The following is a 20,458-nucleotide window of genomic DNA, read 5'->3' as shown; positions in this document are numbered from 1 at the left end:
AGTTTAAAGTTTTCGGATGTGTTAAATCACAGACTTTTAATCCTCAGTCAATGATGGAGGGACTGAAGACCATATCGTGTTTGCTCTGAATTCACAACCAGGGAAGAGGTTGTGCCCACAGCACTGTTTCTGGACAGTTAGGGAATTTAATGACCAATGGAGACGTTTATACATGGTGTGTTTTTAAGTTTAATTTTATATTTATTAGACTCACCGTCTCTAGATTTGAGTGCTTTTAGATAAAATAAACAAGACATTAAATAAAATCACAATGAAATAAAAAGGCTTTAGTATGTCTCCATCAGAATTATATTCCTGACAATGTCAAGTCGAATTAAACTTTATTTGTTGAGCACATTTTAAAACTGCAGTTGACCAAAGTGCTGAACAGGCACAAAATACCCAAACAGATACAGAATACAGAAGCAAACAGCAATAAGAACAGAAGAGAACAATAAACATGATAGAGAACAAACTGCAGCACAACAGAAAATTAAGTCAAAGTGTCAAGCTCTAATCAATCATATGCTAACGAGAAGAGGTGGTTCTCCAGTTGTGATTTAAAGGTTTCTATAGTCTGAGCTGTTTTTATTTGAATAGGTAGCTGTTCCGGAGTTTAGGGGCAACCACCACAAAGGCTGCCACTGTTAACGTGTCTGCTTCTGGGAACATCCAGGAGCATCTGATAGGTCGACCTCAGTGCTCTAACTGGAGTACAAAGATACAAGAGTTCTGTTAGATAAGGTGACACCAGACTGTTTAGAACCTTAAAAACAAGCCAAAAAATAGGATGGTAGTGGGGGGAGGCCAATACTGGTGTCATGTGATCCCGTTTTCTTTTCCCAGTTAGAACACAAGCAGCTGCATTTTGTACAAACTGCAGACAATGTAGTGACGACTGATCTACACCCACATAAAAAAGAATTACAGTCGTCTTGCCAAGAGGTAATAAAAGCATGAATAGTTCTCTTGAGATCATCTTAACTTGAAGAAGCTAGTTTTGACAACTAATTTGTTTATCAAATCTGAAAGAGCTGCCAAAAATCACACCAAGATTTTTAACAAATGGTCGACTGTGAAAAGCTGAAGGGCCAAGAGATCCGGCAGAGTCAACCTATGGGTCGGGACGTCCAAACATAACAATCTCTGTCATATTTTTATTAAGACTAAGTAAGTTAAATTTAAGTTTTGACATTATGTAAACAGTTGAGCAGAGGAATAGATAAATAGATCTGTACATTATCTGCTAAACAATGAAACAGAATATTATATTTATCAAAAATGGATCCCAGAGGCAGCATATGTAGAGGGCTTTGAAACAGCTATTAGATGACTGCACAGGGAAATAACATTTTCAGAAAATATCATTTGGTTTGTTAAATGCATAAAGTCAGTGGTGTAGTGATAGTTGATGAGGTGCGTGGGAGAAGTGAGTATACTCTCCTATATATTACAAAAGCCTTTTGGCTGATAGTTGGGTAAATGGCCAGACAAAGAGGTGAGTATACACTGTGCACCTGCCTATATCCTCCACCACACCACTGCATAAGCTAGGCCTAAATGTAGGGGAAAGAAAATAAAAGATGAAAAAAAAGTATTAGTCTTTGTGCGTGTCAGGCTGAAAATGTATGAATGGGGTGGAGTTGCGGTCAGGAACTTTAACTCATGGCCTCAATATTCCTAAAATCCTGCTCCCTGCTCACAACACCAACTGTTGTTGTCTGGCAAGACGGGTATCTGCTTGTGACACTTCTGGTTAAGATGTGGTTGGTGTTTTCACTCCCATTTAACACAGAGAGAGGACACATCAGCTTTAATTAGGCGCTATTACAACATACATACAGTATGTTACCAGAAGGATCAAATCTCCGATCAATCAATTAAGTTTAGCCTTCAAGCCTTACTGGACTTGAAAAATGGAGAACTCTCTGTCCTTTCAAAACTAAGTTTGGGATCAGACGGGACCCTTTAGATCAGGAGCGTGAAATATAAGCCCGCAAGCTAGAACCGGCCCCCAAAGGGTCCGATCCAGCCCACTGGATGACTCTGCACACCTGATATTGATGCACTTGTGAAGGCTTAGAGGTGCCAGATTTCAGGAGCAAGTTAAACAGTGGATAGCCTACTTCATGTTAAATGCTGCTTAAGAGACTTTTCACTCTGACCACAACACTGTTCTCTCTCAATGAATACTTACTGCGGTCATATTTGAAGATACTGAACATTGTGCAAATTATTGTGAATCAGCAGCTCTTTGGACTTCTAACTTAAAACAATATTGGTGGAACCCTACTGCTCAGGCAAAGCCAAAATGTTTGATTGTAACTGGTCTGTAAGGCAGGGGATAATCTAACCTCCTTCCTCAGTAGCTTTCACCTTAATTTGGTGCGGTGATGCCACTATTACTATACAGGATTGGAAATGTATGTGAGTGGTAGAATGACAAAATGTGTAAAAATAGACATATTGTTTCAATTGCACTAATGTTTCTGAAGACATCTCAGGCTGTTAATCATCTGTTATGACCATTTTCAGGATGCATTTGTACTTCTTGACACTAAAAGATAGGAAAACATTTCGAGTTGCTGTTATTTATGGCTTATTCTATTGTGGTTTTACAGGTCCGGCCAAATTCAGATGAAATTTGGGCTGTATGTTACCCATGAACTAAAATGAGTTTGACAGCCCTACTTTAGACATTTCGTTTTAAGCTCCACTGACTGCAGCTGCCGTCCGTCACGGATTTTTTTCATCTTTTCCCCCTCAGTTCACGTGTGTACCACTGTAACCTGTCCGGCGGAAGTTGTGCTCACGGCCTTATCACAAAAGAAATGGCGAGCGGTATCGGCAGTGAGTAATATTTTCCAACTCTTTCTCGATTTTCTTTGTCATTTTGCAGCAGAACTATCAGTAAACAAACTCCAAACATTGCTGTTCATTTAATTTGGTCGGACCCTGTAACTTAGTGATAAAACGTTAACGTTACACCGTGTAGCCGTGTGTGTCCCGTGAATGTGTCCCCCGTAATCAACACGGCTAAGCTAACGCTACCGCTTAAATATTAGTGTATTAAGTGTATGTTACTGTCTACAGCGCCATAGCTTACAACAACTGTTTTTAATTAGCTTTATTTGTTGCTTTCAAGCCCCAACACGTATTAGAAAAATGCAAAGTGCGGTAATAAGTCTTAAAAGCATCCCCCCAAAAACGATATCAGCTAGCAAGTTAGTGTCAACAATCTAACTGAGCTAACAGTAGCTAGCAAGCTAACTTTGATAAACAATAAATTAGCTAACTAGCGCGGCTATCATATATATTTATGGTTAACATCATTAGCTAATTCCCCACAGACTGTTTGGTTTATTTGGGTTGTGAGGGACAAGACCGTCACGTAACTAGTGTGCGTTACTGTAAACAAAGTGTTCCGGAGGAAACCAAAACAATACAAATAACGTTACTTATCCTGAGGCTCATTTTGTTAATTAACGTAGAGACTGAAATGAAGACATCTTAATTTTCAGCTCTGACAGAGGGTACTATATTCATTATAATGCCTTTTAATCCGTGTGTTTTGTGCCCATTTTTAAGACTGTGTTGTGTGTATATTTTTTGAATGACATAATGAAACCGGACAGAGCGATTAAAGGACTCCACCGAAAATACAGCGAAATGGGCCAAATGTATTTACTCTGGGGTTGAGGTTGGCCGTTATTGTATCTGGACTTTAATGGCTCATTGTTTTTGCCCTGAAATAAAGCATTTCAGTTACCAGAGGCTGCCAAAAATATCTGGACATGTAATGATTTTTATGTGTATTTGTACTTTTTTTCCACAGAACACAAGATACTGAATGTAGGGCCAACAGAGCCCTGGTCAGTCAGGGAGAAACTGTGCCTGGCCTCTTCTGTCATGAGGAGTGGTGACCAAAACTGGTAAGAAGAAAATCTACTTTACAATTCACTCTGATTTTTTTTTAGCATTCACAAAGGGTGCAGTCACAGTTAATAAGACAACAGGCAAATCTCTGTTGTATCAGAACATCCATATATTGGGCACAATGAGGAGAAGAGAGAAATAGAAAATCACCCAATACATTTTAAAGTATTTAAAAGATGCTGTCTACACAAACTATTCGCTGCAAACAAATCAGTCCAAGTATCTTTGACCTCAACAAAACCATCAACAACAGTGATCTGTCTACACTACATTAACAAAAAAAGAGCATCAACTTATCATTACACATGTGGATTTGCCTCATATAAGAGGCTCTCTTTAAAGGTCTAATGTGTAGGATTTAGGGGGATATATTTGTATAAATGGAATATAATAATAAAAGTATGTGTTCATTAGTGTATAATTCCCTTAAACTAAGAATAGTTGTGTTTTTGTTACCTTAGAATGAGCTGTTTATGTCTACATAGGGAGCAGGCCCTATTCCAGGGAGTCCACCATGTTTCTACAGTAGCTCAGAATGGACAAACCAATCAGTGGCTCTAGACTGAGCCAGATTTGTGCTTTCACAGCAGCCACCGTAGTAGAGAGCCCCTCCCAAGACGAGAGTGTGATGATTTTTCAGCGTGAAACAGCTTTGTTTTGTGTTTTTATGAGTTTAAATCTCCTGGTCTGTTTGTTTTGGAAAGGAAGAGACCACTGCGGATAATTTGTCTCCCTGTAAAAACCTCCTGAACAGTGAACACTGTAGGAATTCTACCAGAGAGAAATTTCAGCTGGTTGCAATGTGCAATCTTCACTGCTAGATACCTCTAAAGCACTCTAAATCTTACGCCCTGGACCTTAAGAGCATATTAACTCACATACATTATCTAGGTATGTCCATCCTGTAGGACATGGTGTAATAGTATTAGTGATGTGTTCTGTTGAATCTCTTAGTCTCAGTTGTTGCCACTAGATGTCAGACTTGGGCAACTTACAGTGTCTGAATGGTGACAGGTAGGATCTTGTTAAGTGGGTGGTATGTGACTTTAAAATCAATAAGTACTCTGTAGGAAAAGATCCATATCAAGTTATTTTATTGAATAACGTATTAGCTGAACCCTTTTAACAGTTAATTGAAATAAGGATCCTTTGACAGCTACTGTCCATAATTTTGTTTTCAATGAACTGTGCCAATGCTCATATGATCATGACTTTTTTCCCCCACAGTATGGTGGACTTCACTTTTACTTGTTTTCATTTATTCTTAATTTGAATGCATTTCCTCTGTTACTGCATGTATTTATTTTCAGATTTTTTTTTCCTCACCATGTGTGTTTATTCTCTCTGTCTTCCAGGGTGTCTGTAAGTAGAGCCATCAAGCCTTTCTCAGAGCCTGGCCGTCCACCTGACTGGTTCTCACAGAAGGTGAGAAAGCTATAGACTTACAAAACATTTCCTCCATTTGTGTTTTTAGCAGATAACTACGCTGAGCTCCACTCAGGCCGTGACTAACATCTTCTCTCTGTTTCTCAGCACTGTGCCTCACAATACTCAGAGCTGCTAGAGGCCACAGAAGCACCAAAGTCAGTATGATAATACAGTCACAGACACACAGCTACACGCGGAATTATAATAATGTCACTTTTGTTTGTTATCACAGGTAAAATATTTTGTGAGCTGACTTAAAGTGCTTGTGTCCTCTAGGCGTAAGCGTGGTGAGAAGGGTGAAGTGGTCGAAACCATTGAAGATGTCATCGTTCGTAGGCTAACCACAGAGAGGATAGAGGAACTGAAAAAACTATTGCGAGACACACAAGAACAGTACAGGTACACACACACACTTAAAAGAAAACCACTTGAAAGATGTTTCAGAAGTGTGAGACATGACCTTTAACCCTCATTTGCCCTGACAGAAAGTTGAAGAAAGAGGTGGATCTGATACAGACGGGTCACATGGACTCCCAGTTGAAGGAGCTGTGGGCAGAAATCACATTGTAAGACTCGTATCAGTTCTTCTGCTTTATAAGGAGATCTTTAGTTAGCTGCAGAGGCAGATGAATCTTATTTAGAGGGTATTGAGAGGGGGTGATTTGATTCGACACAGTCTCTGTTGGCAACTGAGCAGTGACATTAGAGTGGCTAATGGCTCAACGACACCCCAGCAGTTATTACAAAACACGGGAGAGGGGTCACCCAGTCAGTTCTGCAGCTTTTCAGCCACTATCCTACTCCTTTCCTTTTTGCCAACATATCATCCTGTATACCATCTTCCAAAATTAAACTGTGATTTTCCAACCTTAGAAAAAAGAAGCAGGATGAGGACGAAGCAGAACAGAAGAGGAAAGCCACAGAAACAGCGTACCAAGGTAGGTGCAGTCTGCACACTGTGAAGACCTGTTGAAATATGTCAATCTGAATATCTTGGATCCTCCTGGTATTTGTTGGAACTTACTCGATGATAGGTGTTGCCATTGTGTCATTCCCCACACATGGTCTGGCATACTATGACAGAGATTTTGGAGTTGCACCAGTTATGCTAAATTTCACTAGATTTCTGTCAACATGTCTTATTGCCAAATACAGCCGCTTTCAAGGTGTGAGAGCTTTAGAAAATAAATAGCTGCTATTTACCAAGCAAAGCATTTAACAAACTTCATAGAAATTGCAGTGTTGTACAGTTTCATGACATTGTTAAACAGATAGTTAGAATTTTTTTTGAGCGGGCTTATATGAGATACTTATCCATAGTCAGTGAATTACCTACATTAGATGGAGGTCGGCATGCCCCCAGTTAAGAGAAGCGTTCGGGAGTATCACCACAGAAGCTAAGCATTGTACTGCTGTGAATATGGGCAGTAGCTAAATGTATTTTAGCCACCAGAAAAAATTCCCATCCAAAAAAAAGTGTATGCTATATTTAGAATATTTTCACTGCTTTACCTTGCTGTCAGAAAGCCCTTTCCAACAGGGAACTGAAATAGTTATCTGCTCTCTTTAAAGCCGCCAGACTCCATGGACAAAAACAGTAATTTTACCTTGCAGAACACAGGAGCTGCTGGTCTACAGCTGCCTCCATCAGTTAGTTAGTTTGTGTTGTTATGTGACTTTGGTGAATCTGAACTAACCCATTAAAACGCCAAAGTCACACAATAACACAAACTAACTAACTGATGGAGGCAGCAACAGACCAGCAACTCCTGTGTTCTGTGAGGTAAAATTACTGCTATTGTCAAAGGAGTCTGGTTGCTTTGGAGAGAGCACCGATTAAAGCTTCAGTTCAGCAAAGTGAATATAGCATACGCTTTTTTCCCTAAGCGGCCACAATGTGCTTAGCTGCTGTCCCCATCCACAGCAGACATTGCTTTGCTTACGGGCGGTACTCCTGTCTGCTTCTCCAAACTGGAGGCGTGCTGATCACACATATTCATCACAGTCTTAATAATAAACAGTGTTCCATAAAGAACATTTGTAAACTGGTATATTAAATCTATATTCCAGTGAGGACATTCTCAGTCTAAATGCAACACGTGCAACTACTCAAACGCTTTTCTCTGCCCTCTTCTGGAATATTTCTTTCCACTTGTTAAGACAAAGGATTTTTTCCCTGATGTGCTCAGGTTGACATGACGGTGCCATCACATGATGCCTTGCTTATGATTTCTATGCTGCAGTTTTTTCCTGTGTCCTTGAACAAGTTGATCCTCTCTCTCCATCACAGCTCGTCAGGCGGTGAAAAACACACCTAAGCGTCTGCCAAGTGTAACTGTCCGTTCTCCTCTGGGTGCCAGCCCCCCCACCATGGACTCTCAGGCCGACTCTTCGGCCCCAACGCCGCCCATGGATACAGGGGGTGTTGGCTCCGATGACACCACCACCACCACCACCACCACCACCACCACCACTACCACCCACTCAGTTGTAAGAACATATTCATACAGAACAGTATTTGCCATATCTTGCTTGCAAAAACATTTCCAGTACCTTCTCTATGCTACTATTTGTATCATCTTTTAGTACGGAATATATTTCAAGGAACGTATCAGTACTCGACGTTACTGCACTTCAGTTGATGCACTGAGGTATAAATAAGGCATAGCTGTAATAGATTTGGGATTTTGTCACATATACTGTAAACTGCCAGTCAAATTAAAGTCCTTGGTGTGTCTATTGACAAAAGTATCTTGAGATTGACTCCAAAAAAGTACCTTTCTGCATCTCCAACTTGTCTCATTATGAGTCAGTGGAAAAAGATAACCTCACATTATGGTGTTTCTGGCAGTCACAGCTCCTTCTGGAAGGAAATAGTTGAGATATTACAGCTCACTGTGCCAACCACTCTCACTGAGTCTTTGCTGCCTCTGCCAGGCCCAGGGGGTCGGAGTGTTTCTTCCAGCGACGGATGCTCCAGGCCCAGGGCACAAAGATGGAGGCCTGGCCGCTTTAGTGGATGACTCAGCACAAAAGAGACTCCTAACGCAAAAGGCAACACCGCCGCCCTCGCCTCTCCTGTCAGAACTGCTGAAAAAAGGCAACCTCATCTCGGCCAGCCCCCGCCTGGTGAGAGCCAGCTTAGCTTGGGTCATAACATCCAAAACTACAAGAATATCGGAAAGTGAAAATCTTGAATGCCTCAAAGATGCTGTATTTAATTCTCCCTGTGATATACAACATATACAACAACTGTAGGAATACCCTTAAAATGTCAGCGTGCAGTTCAGAAGGTAATCATTGTATATAAATCATTTTAAATGGCTGTTACAGCCTAATGAGGATATAGATGATTGGTTATGCAGGTTTTGAAGACTTATTATTTTTTCACCTCACAGTCTTTTGGATATTGACACATGTTTCAACATCAGCATTATCACACTTACGTATCTATCAAACATTACAGGTTCACATTATTCTAACTTTTGTCAGTTAATATACTTCTTTGTTCTCAGTGGGTCTAAGAGTCACAGCCAAACTGGAATAAAAGCTGACTTTTGTGTTATTCTTGTATTCACTGATGTCAGGTTGGGGAAGGAGATTCTACTGGAACCCTCACAAATGGAGTACAAACAGCCACCGCAGCCACTGCTTTACCACCTGGTCATGATGTCATCACAGGTAAATATACTTAGCATAACTGTTAGTTACACAAATTACGGTCACTTGCTGTGTCTGACTGTGTTTGCCTTACCTAACTCACAGGAAGGAGTCTGCCTTTTGTAGCTCAGTGCAGAAGTGGCTTTCATTGCCCGATGCATTCATGGTTCTGTGTTTAAAAATAAAATGGCATAGATTAAAGAGAAAGGATCTTGACCTGCACTATTCATGGTGTATAGAATATAACAATTCTGGGTTCAGGTTTGGGTTAATAATTACTTTGCATGTTTTTGTTTACTCCTCTGTGTGTGTTTGCAGAGGGTGAAGCAGAAGCTGCAGTGAAGGCAGAGCTCGGTGAGGAGACGGGGTTGGTAGAAGAGGACCTTGTAGCAGTGTCTTACATGGGAGACGAACTGGACCTGGAGACAGTAGGAGACATCATTGCCATCATAGAGGAGAAGGTACATACTGTGCTCATTTACAAAACAGTCTGCCCCATTCACTATGAAAGACCAGGATCAGAGTTGGTTTCCTTTTTCATTCATTTAAACTGGAGAGTTTGTTAGACTAAATTGTGAAACTGTTTGGCCTCTGTAAATTAAGTGAAGGGTATGCTGTTAGACCTGCTCTGTATGAAGAGTATCCTAGCACCAGACTCTTAATTTGTATTCTTATACTGTAACCAAAGAGAGACTTGCTGCTGTTAGGATCGCTCCCTATTTGATGACCTTTTTCTGGTGACATTTTTTTCGTTGTTTACATACTGTAGAGAAGCATGACATTCATTCAGTCAGTATTTCAGACACCTTATCCTGTACTTTATGCATGTGCAAAAAATCAAATGTTTGACCTGTTGTGACTAAGTCTGAGCGCAGAAAAAGACCTGTAGGTACTGCATAGCGTAACATAAACAACATTTTCTCAATCACTGTTTTCTGTCCTCCCCTCCTTCTTCCCAGGTCGATGACTCTGTGGAGGCCTTGGACGCAGCAGCAGTGGAAGCAGCGCTCTCTCTCTGCGAAGAGGCCGTCTCAGAAGGACACACCCTCCCTGGCCCCTGGGAGACGCAGGAACTGAAGGCTTCAGACCCAGCACCCACAGTCCAAGACTCTGATCCCACACAGGAGCCTCAGAATGCGGCCACAATATCAGCCCTGATTCCTGCCAGCATAGAGCCCCAGAGTCAACCAGAAACTAAAAGAGAACAACAGCTGAAGGGAAACTGTGAGGGACCTGAGGTGGCAGGAAGTGATGTCACCTCTTCTGTCACCTCTGACGACGGTGCAACAGGAAGTGAGGTCACGGAGGAGGGCGCGGCAGGGAAGGAGGTCACTGAAGCGACGGTCAAGAGTGAAGGAGAGGAATGGAGCCAGCCGGAGCCCAACCCGCCCTGCCTAGGTGGGTGGTGTACTCACATGGACACGGACACACACACACACACACACACAGAAGTCATGCTTATATAGTTATGTCCTTCTAATCCTCCTCTCCTTTTTGTCCCACAGACTCTGAGGACAGCTCTGTGTCGGGGAAGGAGTCCAAGGTGACACACTAAAGCACATGTACATACACGCGCAGCCTTTGTAAAACACAGTCATTTTACTCTTCGTGTGTGTGTTCTTAAACCCAGGAGGTGAAGGAGGAGGAAGCAGGGAGTGAGGGTGACCCAGAGGAAGGGATGGAGCTGAAAGAGGAGTGCGGAGAGGGGGAGGGTCCCTATCTGTCAGAGGTGGAGCGGGCAGCCAGCGAGAGTGAAGACGGTTACGGCCCACCCTCCCAACGCTACACAGCAGATTCACTGGCCAGCAGTCCGGCCTCATCTTCCCAGCTGTAGGTGTCCACATGTGTTCATGGGTGCAGAAAGGACGATCTCTGTTATAATAGTGATGTGGGTGTCATGCTAACCATTTTTGTCTGCTGGGTAAAATGTCATATAAAGTGTGACTCCAGGGCCATGTCCTAAGATAACCCCTGCCCTTACCGCAACTATTTCGGGAGAAATTCTGCTTTAAAAGTAGATCAAGCTTAGCTGGCATTAGTCATGAGTATTCATATTGTGACCTTTGAATCAAATTAGGACTCTGTTTCTCTGAGCTAAGCAGTCTTTGGCTGCTGACATAAAAATTCTAAGAGTGTGCATTATTTCTACTTCTTATTTCTCTTCTGCTTCTTGTTTCCATTGCTGTACGCTTAACAATTCTCTCTTCATTCCCACGCTGTTTTCACTTCCTCTCTCTCTACGCATCAGATCTACGTGTGGTGAGGACCAGGAGGCAGTGCAGGCCCAGAAGATCTGGAAGAAAGCCATTATGCTGGTGTGGAGAGCCGCAGCCAACCACAGGTGGAGCTTAAACCTCAACAATGAACAAAGTCTTTGTTTGTCAGATTACTGTAGAAATACCTCACAGTCAGTTTCGGAAAGTTTTTTTTAGTGACGCACAAACCATCCTGACTGTATTAAGCTGTTGCATGTCAGCAACAACTCTTATTTAACAGAGGACAATCAGTTTTAGTGGCTATTATGTCCATTCATTTATGTTTCCCACATTTATTTATTCATTCAGCTTATTTTGTTTCTTTGTAAATGTCATTTACCAACACGATGGTATTAAATCAATCTATTGTGTTTAGTTTAATGAATGTGTTAATATATTTTTGCGTAAAAACAGTCAAAATTGAGTATATATACAGCCTGCAAACAAAAGAGTGACAAACATAATGTCAACTAAAATCACAGCTAAATATACGTTGGGAGCACACAAGCGAGGACATAAATAAGCCAACATCAGGACTGAACTCCACTGTCTTCCAGCTGTTTATTCAGCATTTTGTTGCTTTATTGTTCCCCCTTTGCAAAATAGCATTCGTTTGAAAGTTTCTTGCCCACTGTTGCAAAAATTAGATGCTAGTGTTCACTTTTTCTTCTTCATCTTTTATTTTTTTAGACTTAGTCATGGTAAAGCATGGTTTGGTCTAGAACAAAAGCACTAAAGAAAAATCACCTCCCCAGCAGTTAAAGGGAAACTGATGTCTTACAGTGTCATGAATTTATGTTTCTCTCAGGTATGCCAGTGTCTTCTTGCAGCCTGTGTCAGATGACATCGCACCTGGTTACCATAGCATCGTACACAGGTAAGAACACACTCACTTCCTTTTGTAGTGAAATTGCATCTCACATGCACATACATATGAATGTATTCTAACAGAATCTGAAGTGACTGTAGTGCATTCATGCTGCACCAAAATTCTCTATTGGAGCAAAAAGTGATGACCTTTATTTAAACAGTGGAATATAGTAATACTAAATAACGTTGATTGTTTGTATTAAACGCATGTCTTCCTCCCACCATCCATCCTGCTCCAGACCCATGGACCTGTCAGCCATCAAGAAGAACATTGAGTCCGGCGTGATCCGCACAACAGCAGAGTTCCAGCGCGACATTATGCTGATGTTTCAGAATGCCGTCATGTACAACTCGTCGGACCACGATGTGTACCACATGGCACTGGAGATGCAACGTGACGTCTTGGAGCACGTCCAGCAGTTCCTGGCCACCCAGCTTATCATGCAGACCTCGGAGAGTGCCATCTCCGCCAAGAGCCTCCGTGGCAGGGAAGGAAACCGTAAGCCCGGGGAGCCAGCTGAGAAGGTGGGTTGGACGACTTGTTGGGGCGTAAATTAGAATTCCCTTTAAAGTGTCAAACAAGTCTGATTTCGATAAAGCACTCTATAAACCTTCAAGTCAATAAATGTCACTGCTAATGTTTGAACCTCAACTGAGGAATGTGTTGAGTTTCAAAATATCAACAGTGAACCAGGAAGAACGTGCAGCTAATGGAGGAGCTGCTGCAGTCAGTCACGCAGCCATAGTGCACTCACTCAGGTGTTACACTTACTTTGTGAGATTAAACTTCTTGTCAGGCATTTTTTTAAACACTTGAAGTTGTGTTCCACCACTATATATGTGTTCCACAGCACAAACTGCATGCATACAGCAGCTCCACCCAACTTTAACCAGAGAAGAGGTCTAATCAGAATAATTGAAAACACCTGTGTGTGTGGCTTTAAATAATGTGATTATTTGAAGGTGGTCTCAGAGATGGATAGTTATTTGTAAAGCAGATTAATACCATGTAAAATATGTAAAGATACAGGAATATACAGTAACAATGTTCCTGTTACTGAACAGAATGTTACTATTTCTAGGACAGGTCAAATATGCTTTGTGGAAAGTCATGAATAGATATGTTACACAGTCAGTATAGAGAGAACACGTTGCCATATTTGTCGCAGATTTGTTGAACTAGCCATACGGTCATTGTGGTTCTCCAATTTATACCAAAATACGTCTCAATAGATACCTGAATAATGCTTTACATGTCTCAATTCACCATGATGACTGATATTGAAGTCCTTTAAAACATTTTAATGGAGTACTTTAAGAGCACTGTCACATGACAAATTCAAGGCCTTGACTTGGCTGTTTTTAAACTCTATTCCTTGCTGTATTACAGATTGTAATATTGATCCTAAAACAGTATTGATCACCACTGATAAAGTCTGTGTGTTGTTTCCCTCCATCAATACGGGATAATTTGCTAATATGAATATAACTAACATGCACTGCCTCAGATTATAGGAATAACAGTCTCACCCTCTGTTCTGCAAAGAGTGTGATATTTTACTTAGCATGACATCACATTAAACAGTAATACAAAAGGACATCACATACGTTGAATCCATGCCACTTCTATATTGATGAATTTAAAGAACCTCTATCCAACTTTATGAAACAAAACTCTTGGTCTTGTCATTTTGTCAAGTTAATTCATTAGGATACACCACTTGAGATGAGCCGTGTTGTTGTCGAGAAGTCCGATATGGTCGATCCTATGATCTTACTTTAGCTGAATCGTGCCACACTAATTACTGTGTAGCCTACTGTTACTGAGCTATATAAGTGTGACTTAGCTGGGCCAGTAGCCATGTTTCCATAGACATATTTTCATGTGCATTTGAAGTATAGCATTAGAAAAGCTGTATGGAAATGCCAACATCTGATCAAACTTCCTCAAATGCACAAAAAAAGTAGTTAAAAAAAGTTGTTTTTTGCTTTGGCAGAAATCGTTGATGTACTAAATGGGATATGGAAACACCTTTTCGGAACATTTCTGATGTACCAAACATTAAACTCACATGACTGATCAGCTGTTTCCAGTTTCTGGGTTTTTCCAGATATTCCCATAACGAAAAATGTTCCTTTGTCTCTGAACAACATGAGACGTGGCCAGTACTGGCTGACATGAAAGAACAATTAAAACTTCCCCAGTTGAAACAAATTCCTGAAAGACTCTCCATTTTTCTCTCGTAGATAGTTAGATGGCCAGGAGGACTTGTTTTGTTTCGGGTTCGTAATCTCTACTCCTGGCGATTACAGCCATGCGTTAAGCAAAATTATCTCTGCTTAGCCTAGTTTATTCACTTCAGAAAAGTTTTTCTTGACACCTAAAATGAAACATGGCTAGTGATGCAGGCTGACCATTGTGCCAATCTCTCAAAAGCTTGACACTGATTACATGTAATATACCTGCCAGAATCATGCCAGTCAGACATGCACACATTGTTGAATACACAGGACACTTAAGACAACTCGGTGCAGTTGTCTGTCTCCTCTCGGCTCGCTACGATGTGCTTCAGTGGAATAATTCCTGGTGTTGACTTCCCTGCTGATTCATGTCCTGCATGCTGGCTGCACCTCTCCTCACTAACTTCTGTCTGTCTGCATCTGCCTGTCACTGACTCGTCTGTCTGTCTGTCTGTCTGTCTGTTATCGTCCGCAAAAATGTTCATATTTGCTGCTGTGTGTATGAGTGTATTAGTTTCTCTTAACTGTGTGACTGTGGGAATCTTGTGTGTATGTGTGAGTGTGTGTGTGTCTAACAGGGTTCCTGTCAGTCATGGCATTTTTGAAGTATCATGGAATTTAGAAATATGAGTTCCAGACAGGAGATATCTGGGAGTTTGCAACATTTTCGTAGAAAGTTCAGAAGTATAGGTGAATTTTGCAAATAGTTTACTCTACAGAATGTATTTAACAAACCGTGACACAAATGTCATAAATGCTTTAATCTTCTATTTGTCTTTTTCTCCATAGCACACTGGGGATGACATTAAACTGTCACATCCTTTTTAGGACTTTACTTAGCTAAACAATAATACAAGTAACATCCGTTTAGGTGCTATGACTGAACAGAAGTCAAGATATTTTTCATAGGAGCCATGATGGGAACTGTGGTGTGGTGTTTGTGAGCTGCCTTAAAGATGTGTATGTGTGTGTGAGAGTGTGCTTTCCTGCTCATGTACGTGCCTGATTGTCTCAGGTGTGTTTATATCTATGTCTGTCTATCTATCTGTTTATAATCTCACTGTGTACTATCTGCATATGAGAGTGTTTGTCTGTCTGTCTTTTTTGTGTGTGTGTATGTGCCGTGCAGCGGTCGATTGGACGCTTGTACCTTGGCGTGCTTCTGTGTTTTTCGCCGACTTGTATGAAACTTGCTTTCTCACGCACATGTGTGTGTTTTCTCTCTCTTTCTCACTCCAATGTTTGTCCTCCTACAGGACAGTGTCCCAATGGCCTCTCCTGCTTTCCTTCTCTCTCTTTTTGTAAGTATTCAGGTTCTCCCTCAGATTGCACCAGAACCAGGCCACGCTCCGCACACGCTTGTCTCAACGCAAACACACACACACACACACACACACACGTAACATGCTATGTACACATCTGTCTGTACCTCTCATCTCTTTTCTTTCTCTCGATTCAGTTTGATTTTAGTGGCATTAAGGAAACATAACTGCTCCAGAAATAAAACTAGTACAGAAAGTCATTAGAGTGATTTCTCCTAATTTAAAGTCTAAGCTAATATGATTTAAAGCAGGTGTTTTCAACCAGGAGTCCAGGGGTCCTCAGGGGTCCTTGAGGGAGTTCCAGGGGGTTCCAAGTAAACCTAATGTGAGTTAGAGACGTAAGAGTTCTTATCTCATCATCTGTATTGGCAGCTGTCGAACTCCAGTCTTAATCTAATAACCTAAAACTTTTCAGATGGAGGTCCCTGAAGGTAAATCTCATCAAATAGAGGTCCATGACCTAATCTGTATCAATTAGGGATGGCAACAATTAACCTTTAATCTGTTAACTGCAGAGAATATGGGTTAATTTTGCTGCTCTTCAGTTTACTGTACTGCACACCACCTGGGTCTGGTAGGAGCTAGCTAGCGGCACCACTCATGTGGCCATTACTGCTAGTAATGCTGTCCCTTAATACACCCAGGGTCCCAACCCAACAGCACTGCAGTGGAAACATTGCCCTCCACCCTTTAGTGTCCCCTGAGCTCGCCTTGTTGAGTAAGAGGCTCAATTTTGAGATATAAAACCCCTCTAGAATTTTTTTTTTTACTGTCAGCATGGCCAGTAGAGCTAATATAGTAAATAATGCTAAAGGGGTTATACGGTTCAGATTAAAGCCATTTACTCACCGGAGGGTGGGCACAATATTTCCACAGCAACACGTTCTGCCACCAGGATGAGGTTTGAGTTCTAATCACTGAATAAGTGGTGCGGCGCCCTTGACATGACAAAAGATTGGGAACCAATTGGAAGTAAAAGTTGGAAATAAATAATGTATTTTTTTAAGAGTTTAACAATCCTGACTGGTGAATAGAAGTATGTGACATCACCTTTTTTGAGCTGAGCCACAGTCACTTTAACAAAAATGTAACTTAATAATAATGTAATATAGGTTTTTATGGCTTTTACATGAGATTGTATTTATTTTCTCTTTGATTTCCTGTCAGTCAAACATGACGCGACTTCTTTAACTTGAGACATGTTGGACTCTGGACTGTTTATCTAATGTTTCTTTGTTTTTAGTAGTTACCTGGTCTATCAGGTTTTACAACAGCTGTGATGACAAGGTGAAAGACGACCATTAAGGTACTAAACTTTAGTATCAAATACTCAGCAGTACTGAAGAAGAAAGAACCAGTCCCTCAGCACTCAGCCATGTGCAGCTGTGTAGATGTGTTGTGTGGAAAACAATGAAAGGGCATCTTTGTCTCTCACTCTTCCTCTCTCTGACAGTTACACACACACACACACACACACATGCACACACACACACACTGTCCGTGCCACCCTCATAAACTTTAAGTTCTGTTTTGACACAATATCCTCACCATACACACAAGCTCAGGTAACCTTTCATCACCCAAGCTTCCGTCGACCTTCGGTTAATGACCCCATGCTGGTTTCCTGTGTTTTTCTGTTCACGTGCGACTGTCTGTGTCTCTGCATGTTCTAATTTCTTTTCTCCTTCTTTTCTTTTGAATTCTTCCTTTAATTTTGATCATCATCGTTTTTTTTTTCTGTTCTTCATTTGGGGAGGAAGCCTTCCGAGGTGGACTGTGCTGTGTTTTTTGTGCAGAGCTCAGTCGCGTGAGGAGGTCCGCCGACGGGCCTCCCTTCACTCACACCAACTGACCTTTGACTTTTACATCCTCATGTGATTTTTGCTTTCTGGCTCTCTCTGTTTCTTTCTCCCTGCTTCTCCTCGTATGTCACTCTGCTGCAGGACGGAGGCACCAGGGGTCGCCGTAGTGCCATGGAGGCTGACCTCAAAATGAAGAAATAGAAATGAGATTTCAGAGAACGAGACACTTGGAGAGACAAAGAGTCACTCAGAGAAGGTGGAGCTGAATACTTACTGGTCACTTTGGTCGTTTTCTGAAGAGGACTGTGCAGTCTTTGTGTAGACAGTCTGGATGGGTATGTCTGTCTGTCAGTGTGTCTGAGAGGGCTGCACAGACCTTCTTCTCCAGTTCATATGATTGGTTTATGTGCCGTGCCGTGGGCTTTCACTCCACTTTCCCCAAGTATCATTTCACCAGCAAAGGTACTAGTTCATCATTTCCCTCTGCTGAGACAGAGCAGCGAAGAACTGTGAGACAGAGAGAGAGAACATTTTCACCAGCAAACGTTTGTTTGGGATCAAATGATGAAGCGCAGGATGAGCTCTACTGGCCAGATTTGATCATGTTGAATCGTGGATGCATTAATACTAGCTGATTGATCTGTGTGGGCTGAAAAGACACCAGACGGCAACAACAACCGGGATGGCCACATGACAAATCACAATGTACAGTTCCACAAATTGCTAGCACTGCATGCTAGGCTGACAACAGCCAGAATCAAGACTTCTTTCAGTTTGATCACTGCTAAAATGTTAGAGTGAGATTCGCTTAAGAAAATCTGATGATGTCACTAAACTGGTTGTTTATGTCTGCTTTGTTTAGTAACGTATCAGAAGACTCCAGTCTGTTGGCCAGTACTTAAAGGAACATACCAGTGTTTTTGCTTGTTTCAGTCTGATTTTGTTCATCAACCACAAATTCCATATACTTTACATTTACGTTGACCGATTTCCAAAGCACATTTTAGGTTTCACTACCGACCCTCATGCAGGCGTGAGCTTCCATTACAGCTGACATATGTAATCAGTCACAGTAAACAATTTGTTGCTTTTCATTATGTAGATCGTGTGTGGTATAGAGTCTTGCACGGGTCTGATTTTCCCAGACCCGCTCTGGAACATGCACATATGACCCAACCAGTCGACACAAGATGCGCAACCCAGCCCCAAACCACACATCCCACAATAACCATGCACTGTTTAAAAAATTCAGTTAGACAACATTTTTAAATTGATCATTTTGGGACATTTGAAACACGTGAAACCAGCTAAATGTATTTTTAAAACAAAGGTAATTCATGGAATACAATTTAAACTTAAATTCTTTGCTCATTTTCAAATAGAGCAGCACGTCTCCACACTTGATGTGCCTATTAGTGTCACACCTGATTGAAGCAGCTCTCATATTCCAGACACAAAGTCAGCAGTCAGAGAATTAGTGTTAAAACATTGGATAAAATTACTTTTGCTTTCATTTATTTTATTATATGTATCATCTCACACCTGTGATCTGACCTGCATGGTCTTTGTTTAACCCAGAACTGAAACCCAGAAGAAAATAGGCTACTGCCTGCAAAATCACCTTGTTTTTATGGGTCAGTCATGCAAGAAAACTCTGGTGTGGTGCTGCTGAGGCCAGTTTCAGTCTCTGCATCTGAAAATCGACAAAGTATGTTTTCAAAGTCCAGGATCCATGCTATTATGGAAGTGGTGAAATGCATATTGGGGTTTTTTTTGGCATGTAAAAGATTGCCATTTGCCAGCAGGCTTTAAAAGCTCAGATGTCCGAGTGTCTTTGAAAGCACCAACAGAGTTTTTTTAAAGTTTGTACCTGCTTTGTCATGTAACAATGATATAACAACACACAGTAAGTCAACATATTGTTCACTTGATGAATCATCTTAACCTCCACCTGTAATGTACAATGCAGGCGTCTCACTGAGTGTGTCAATGGGCTGAAACGTAGGATGTTTGTTGTTGCTGAAATAGTATTGATGCATCCCTATGTGTTACTTAGGATGTAGCCAGAGTGTGCTACGTAGATAGCATAAAAAAAACATGTTTGTGTAATGTGTGTTAGATGAGAGTACAAAAACAAGTTTTGTACCTGTGAGCTGGATCATGTAGAGTTTTGTGTTTGGATAGCTGATACATGTATGTGTTCTGTTGTACATTTGTTAAATAAAAAGATTATTTGATCTAAACCTAAAGATCAGAGTTGTGTACTCACTGTGGAATTTATTTTATCTTGATTATTTTACTTTACTTTTGCAACCTGACTTCCAGCATCAGCTTTTTGGAAATCTGCTGCCACCAGCTGCATTCAGTGTCTTAAATAATCTGGCACACTGAACCTTGTGTAATCATTTTCCCTCACTTGTAAACAACTTGAAACTTAAAAAGTTGTGTACGCCAAAGTATCAGGCTCCATTGCTGTTAGCAGCAGATGTCATGAGTATGAGGGACAAACGGCATGTTTACAGTGCACATAAGTTCCTACAGCAATGGTTCTCAAACTTTTTCCTTAAGGGAAACCTTTTCTATCCTTGAGTAAACTGACAACCCCTGACTAAGTAACATAGATATTATATTCTGTACAATTAACCCAAATAGAGAACACAACAACTGCAGGAAGTTTGTTTAATCGGGCAATTTTAATGAATTTTGAGCAGATTATTTCATGTGCATATTGCATCAGAGATGGGTTTTCCTTATATTTTTAGTCATGTTTTATACTACTCTGTTTTATGTATGTTAAACATTCTTAATAGGCTGTTTTTTAAATACAAATTCAGTATTTTCCTCTTCCTGACACTTTGTAGGTTGTTTTAACTGCGTACTTCTCTAATGCAGGGTGAGGCTGTTCAGCAGAGACAGAGGCTCTGAATATAGCTAGTGTTCAGGT

General features: G+C 41.1%; 1 protein-coding gene across 2 annotated transcripts; it reads left to right on the top strand.

The window, feature by feature from the left end:
- The first annotated feature begins 2,790 nt into the window (after positions 1-2,790).
- brd8b (bromodomain containing 8b) lies at positions 2,791-19,763 on the top strand. 2 transcript variants are annotated; one of them, XM_050042042.1, is made up of 19 exons: positions 2,791-2,850; positions 3,836-3,932; positions 5,292-5,361; positions 5,470-5,519; positions 5,641-5,763; positions 5,850-5,930; positions 6,238-6,302; positions 7,655-7,854; positions 8,302-8,493; positions 8,952-9,045; positions 9,343-9,485; positions 9,984-10,422; positions 10,530-10,567; positions 10,655-10,854; positions 11,273-11,365; positions 12,088-12,156; positions 12,389-12,674; positions 15,647-15,691; positions 17,656-19,763. In XM_050042042.1, exons 1-19 carry the CDS (start codon positions 2,832-2,834, stop codon positions 17,713-17,715), a joined length of 2,364 nt encoding a protein of 787 aa, XP_049897999.1. In that variant the 5' UTR covers positions 2,791-2,831; the 3' UTR covers positions 17,716-19,763. The 2 variants fall into 2 exon arrangements, with proteins under 2 accessions (XP_049897999.1, XP_049898000.1); XM_050042043.1 differs by lacking the exon at positions 15,647-15,691.
- The last annotated feature ends 695 nt before the right edge of the window (positions 19,764-20,458 follow it).

Source organism: Epinephelus moara, chromosome 4 (assembly GCF_006386435.1).
Source record: "Epinephelus moara isolate mb chromosome 4, YSFRI_EMoa_1.0, whole genome shotgun sequence".
In the NCBI taxonomy this organism is placed as follows: Eukaryota; Metazoa; Chordata; class Actinopteri; order Perciformes; family Serranidae; genus Epinephelus; species Epinephelus moara.
Note: the sequence above shows the minus strand (reverse complement) of the source record. Positions and strands in the feature narration are given on the sequence as shown.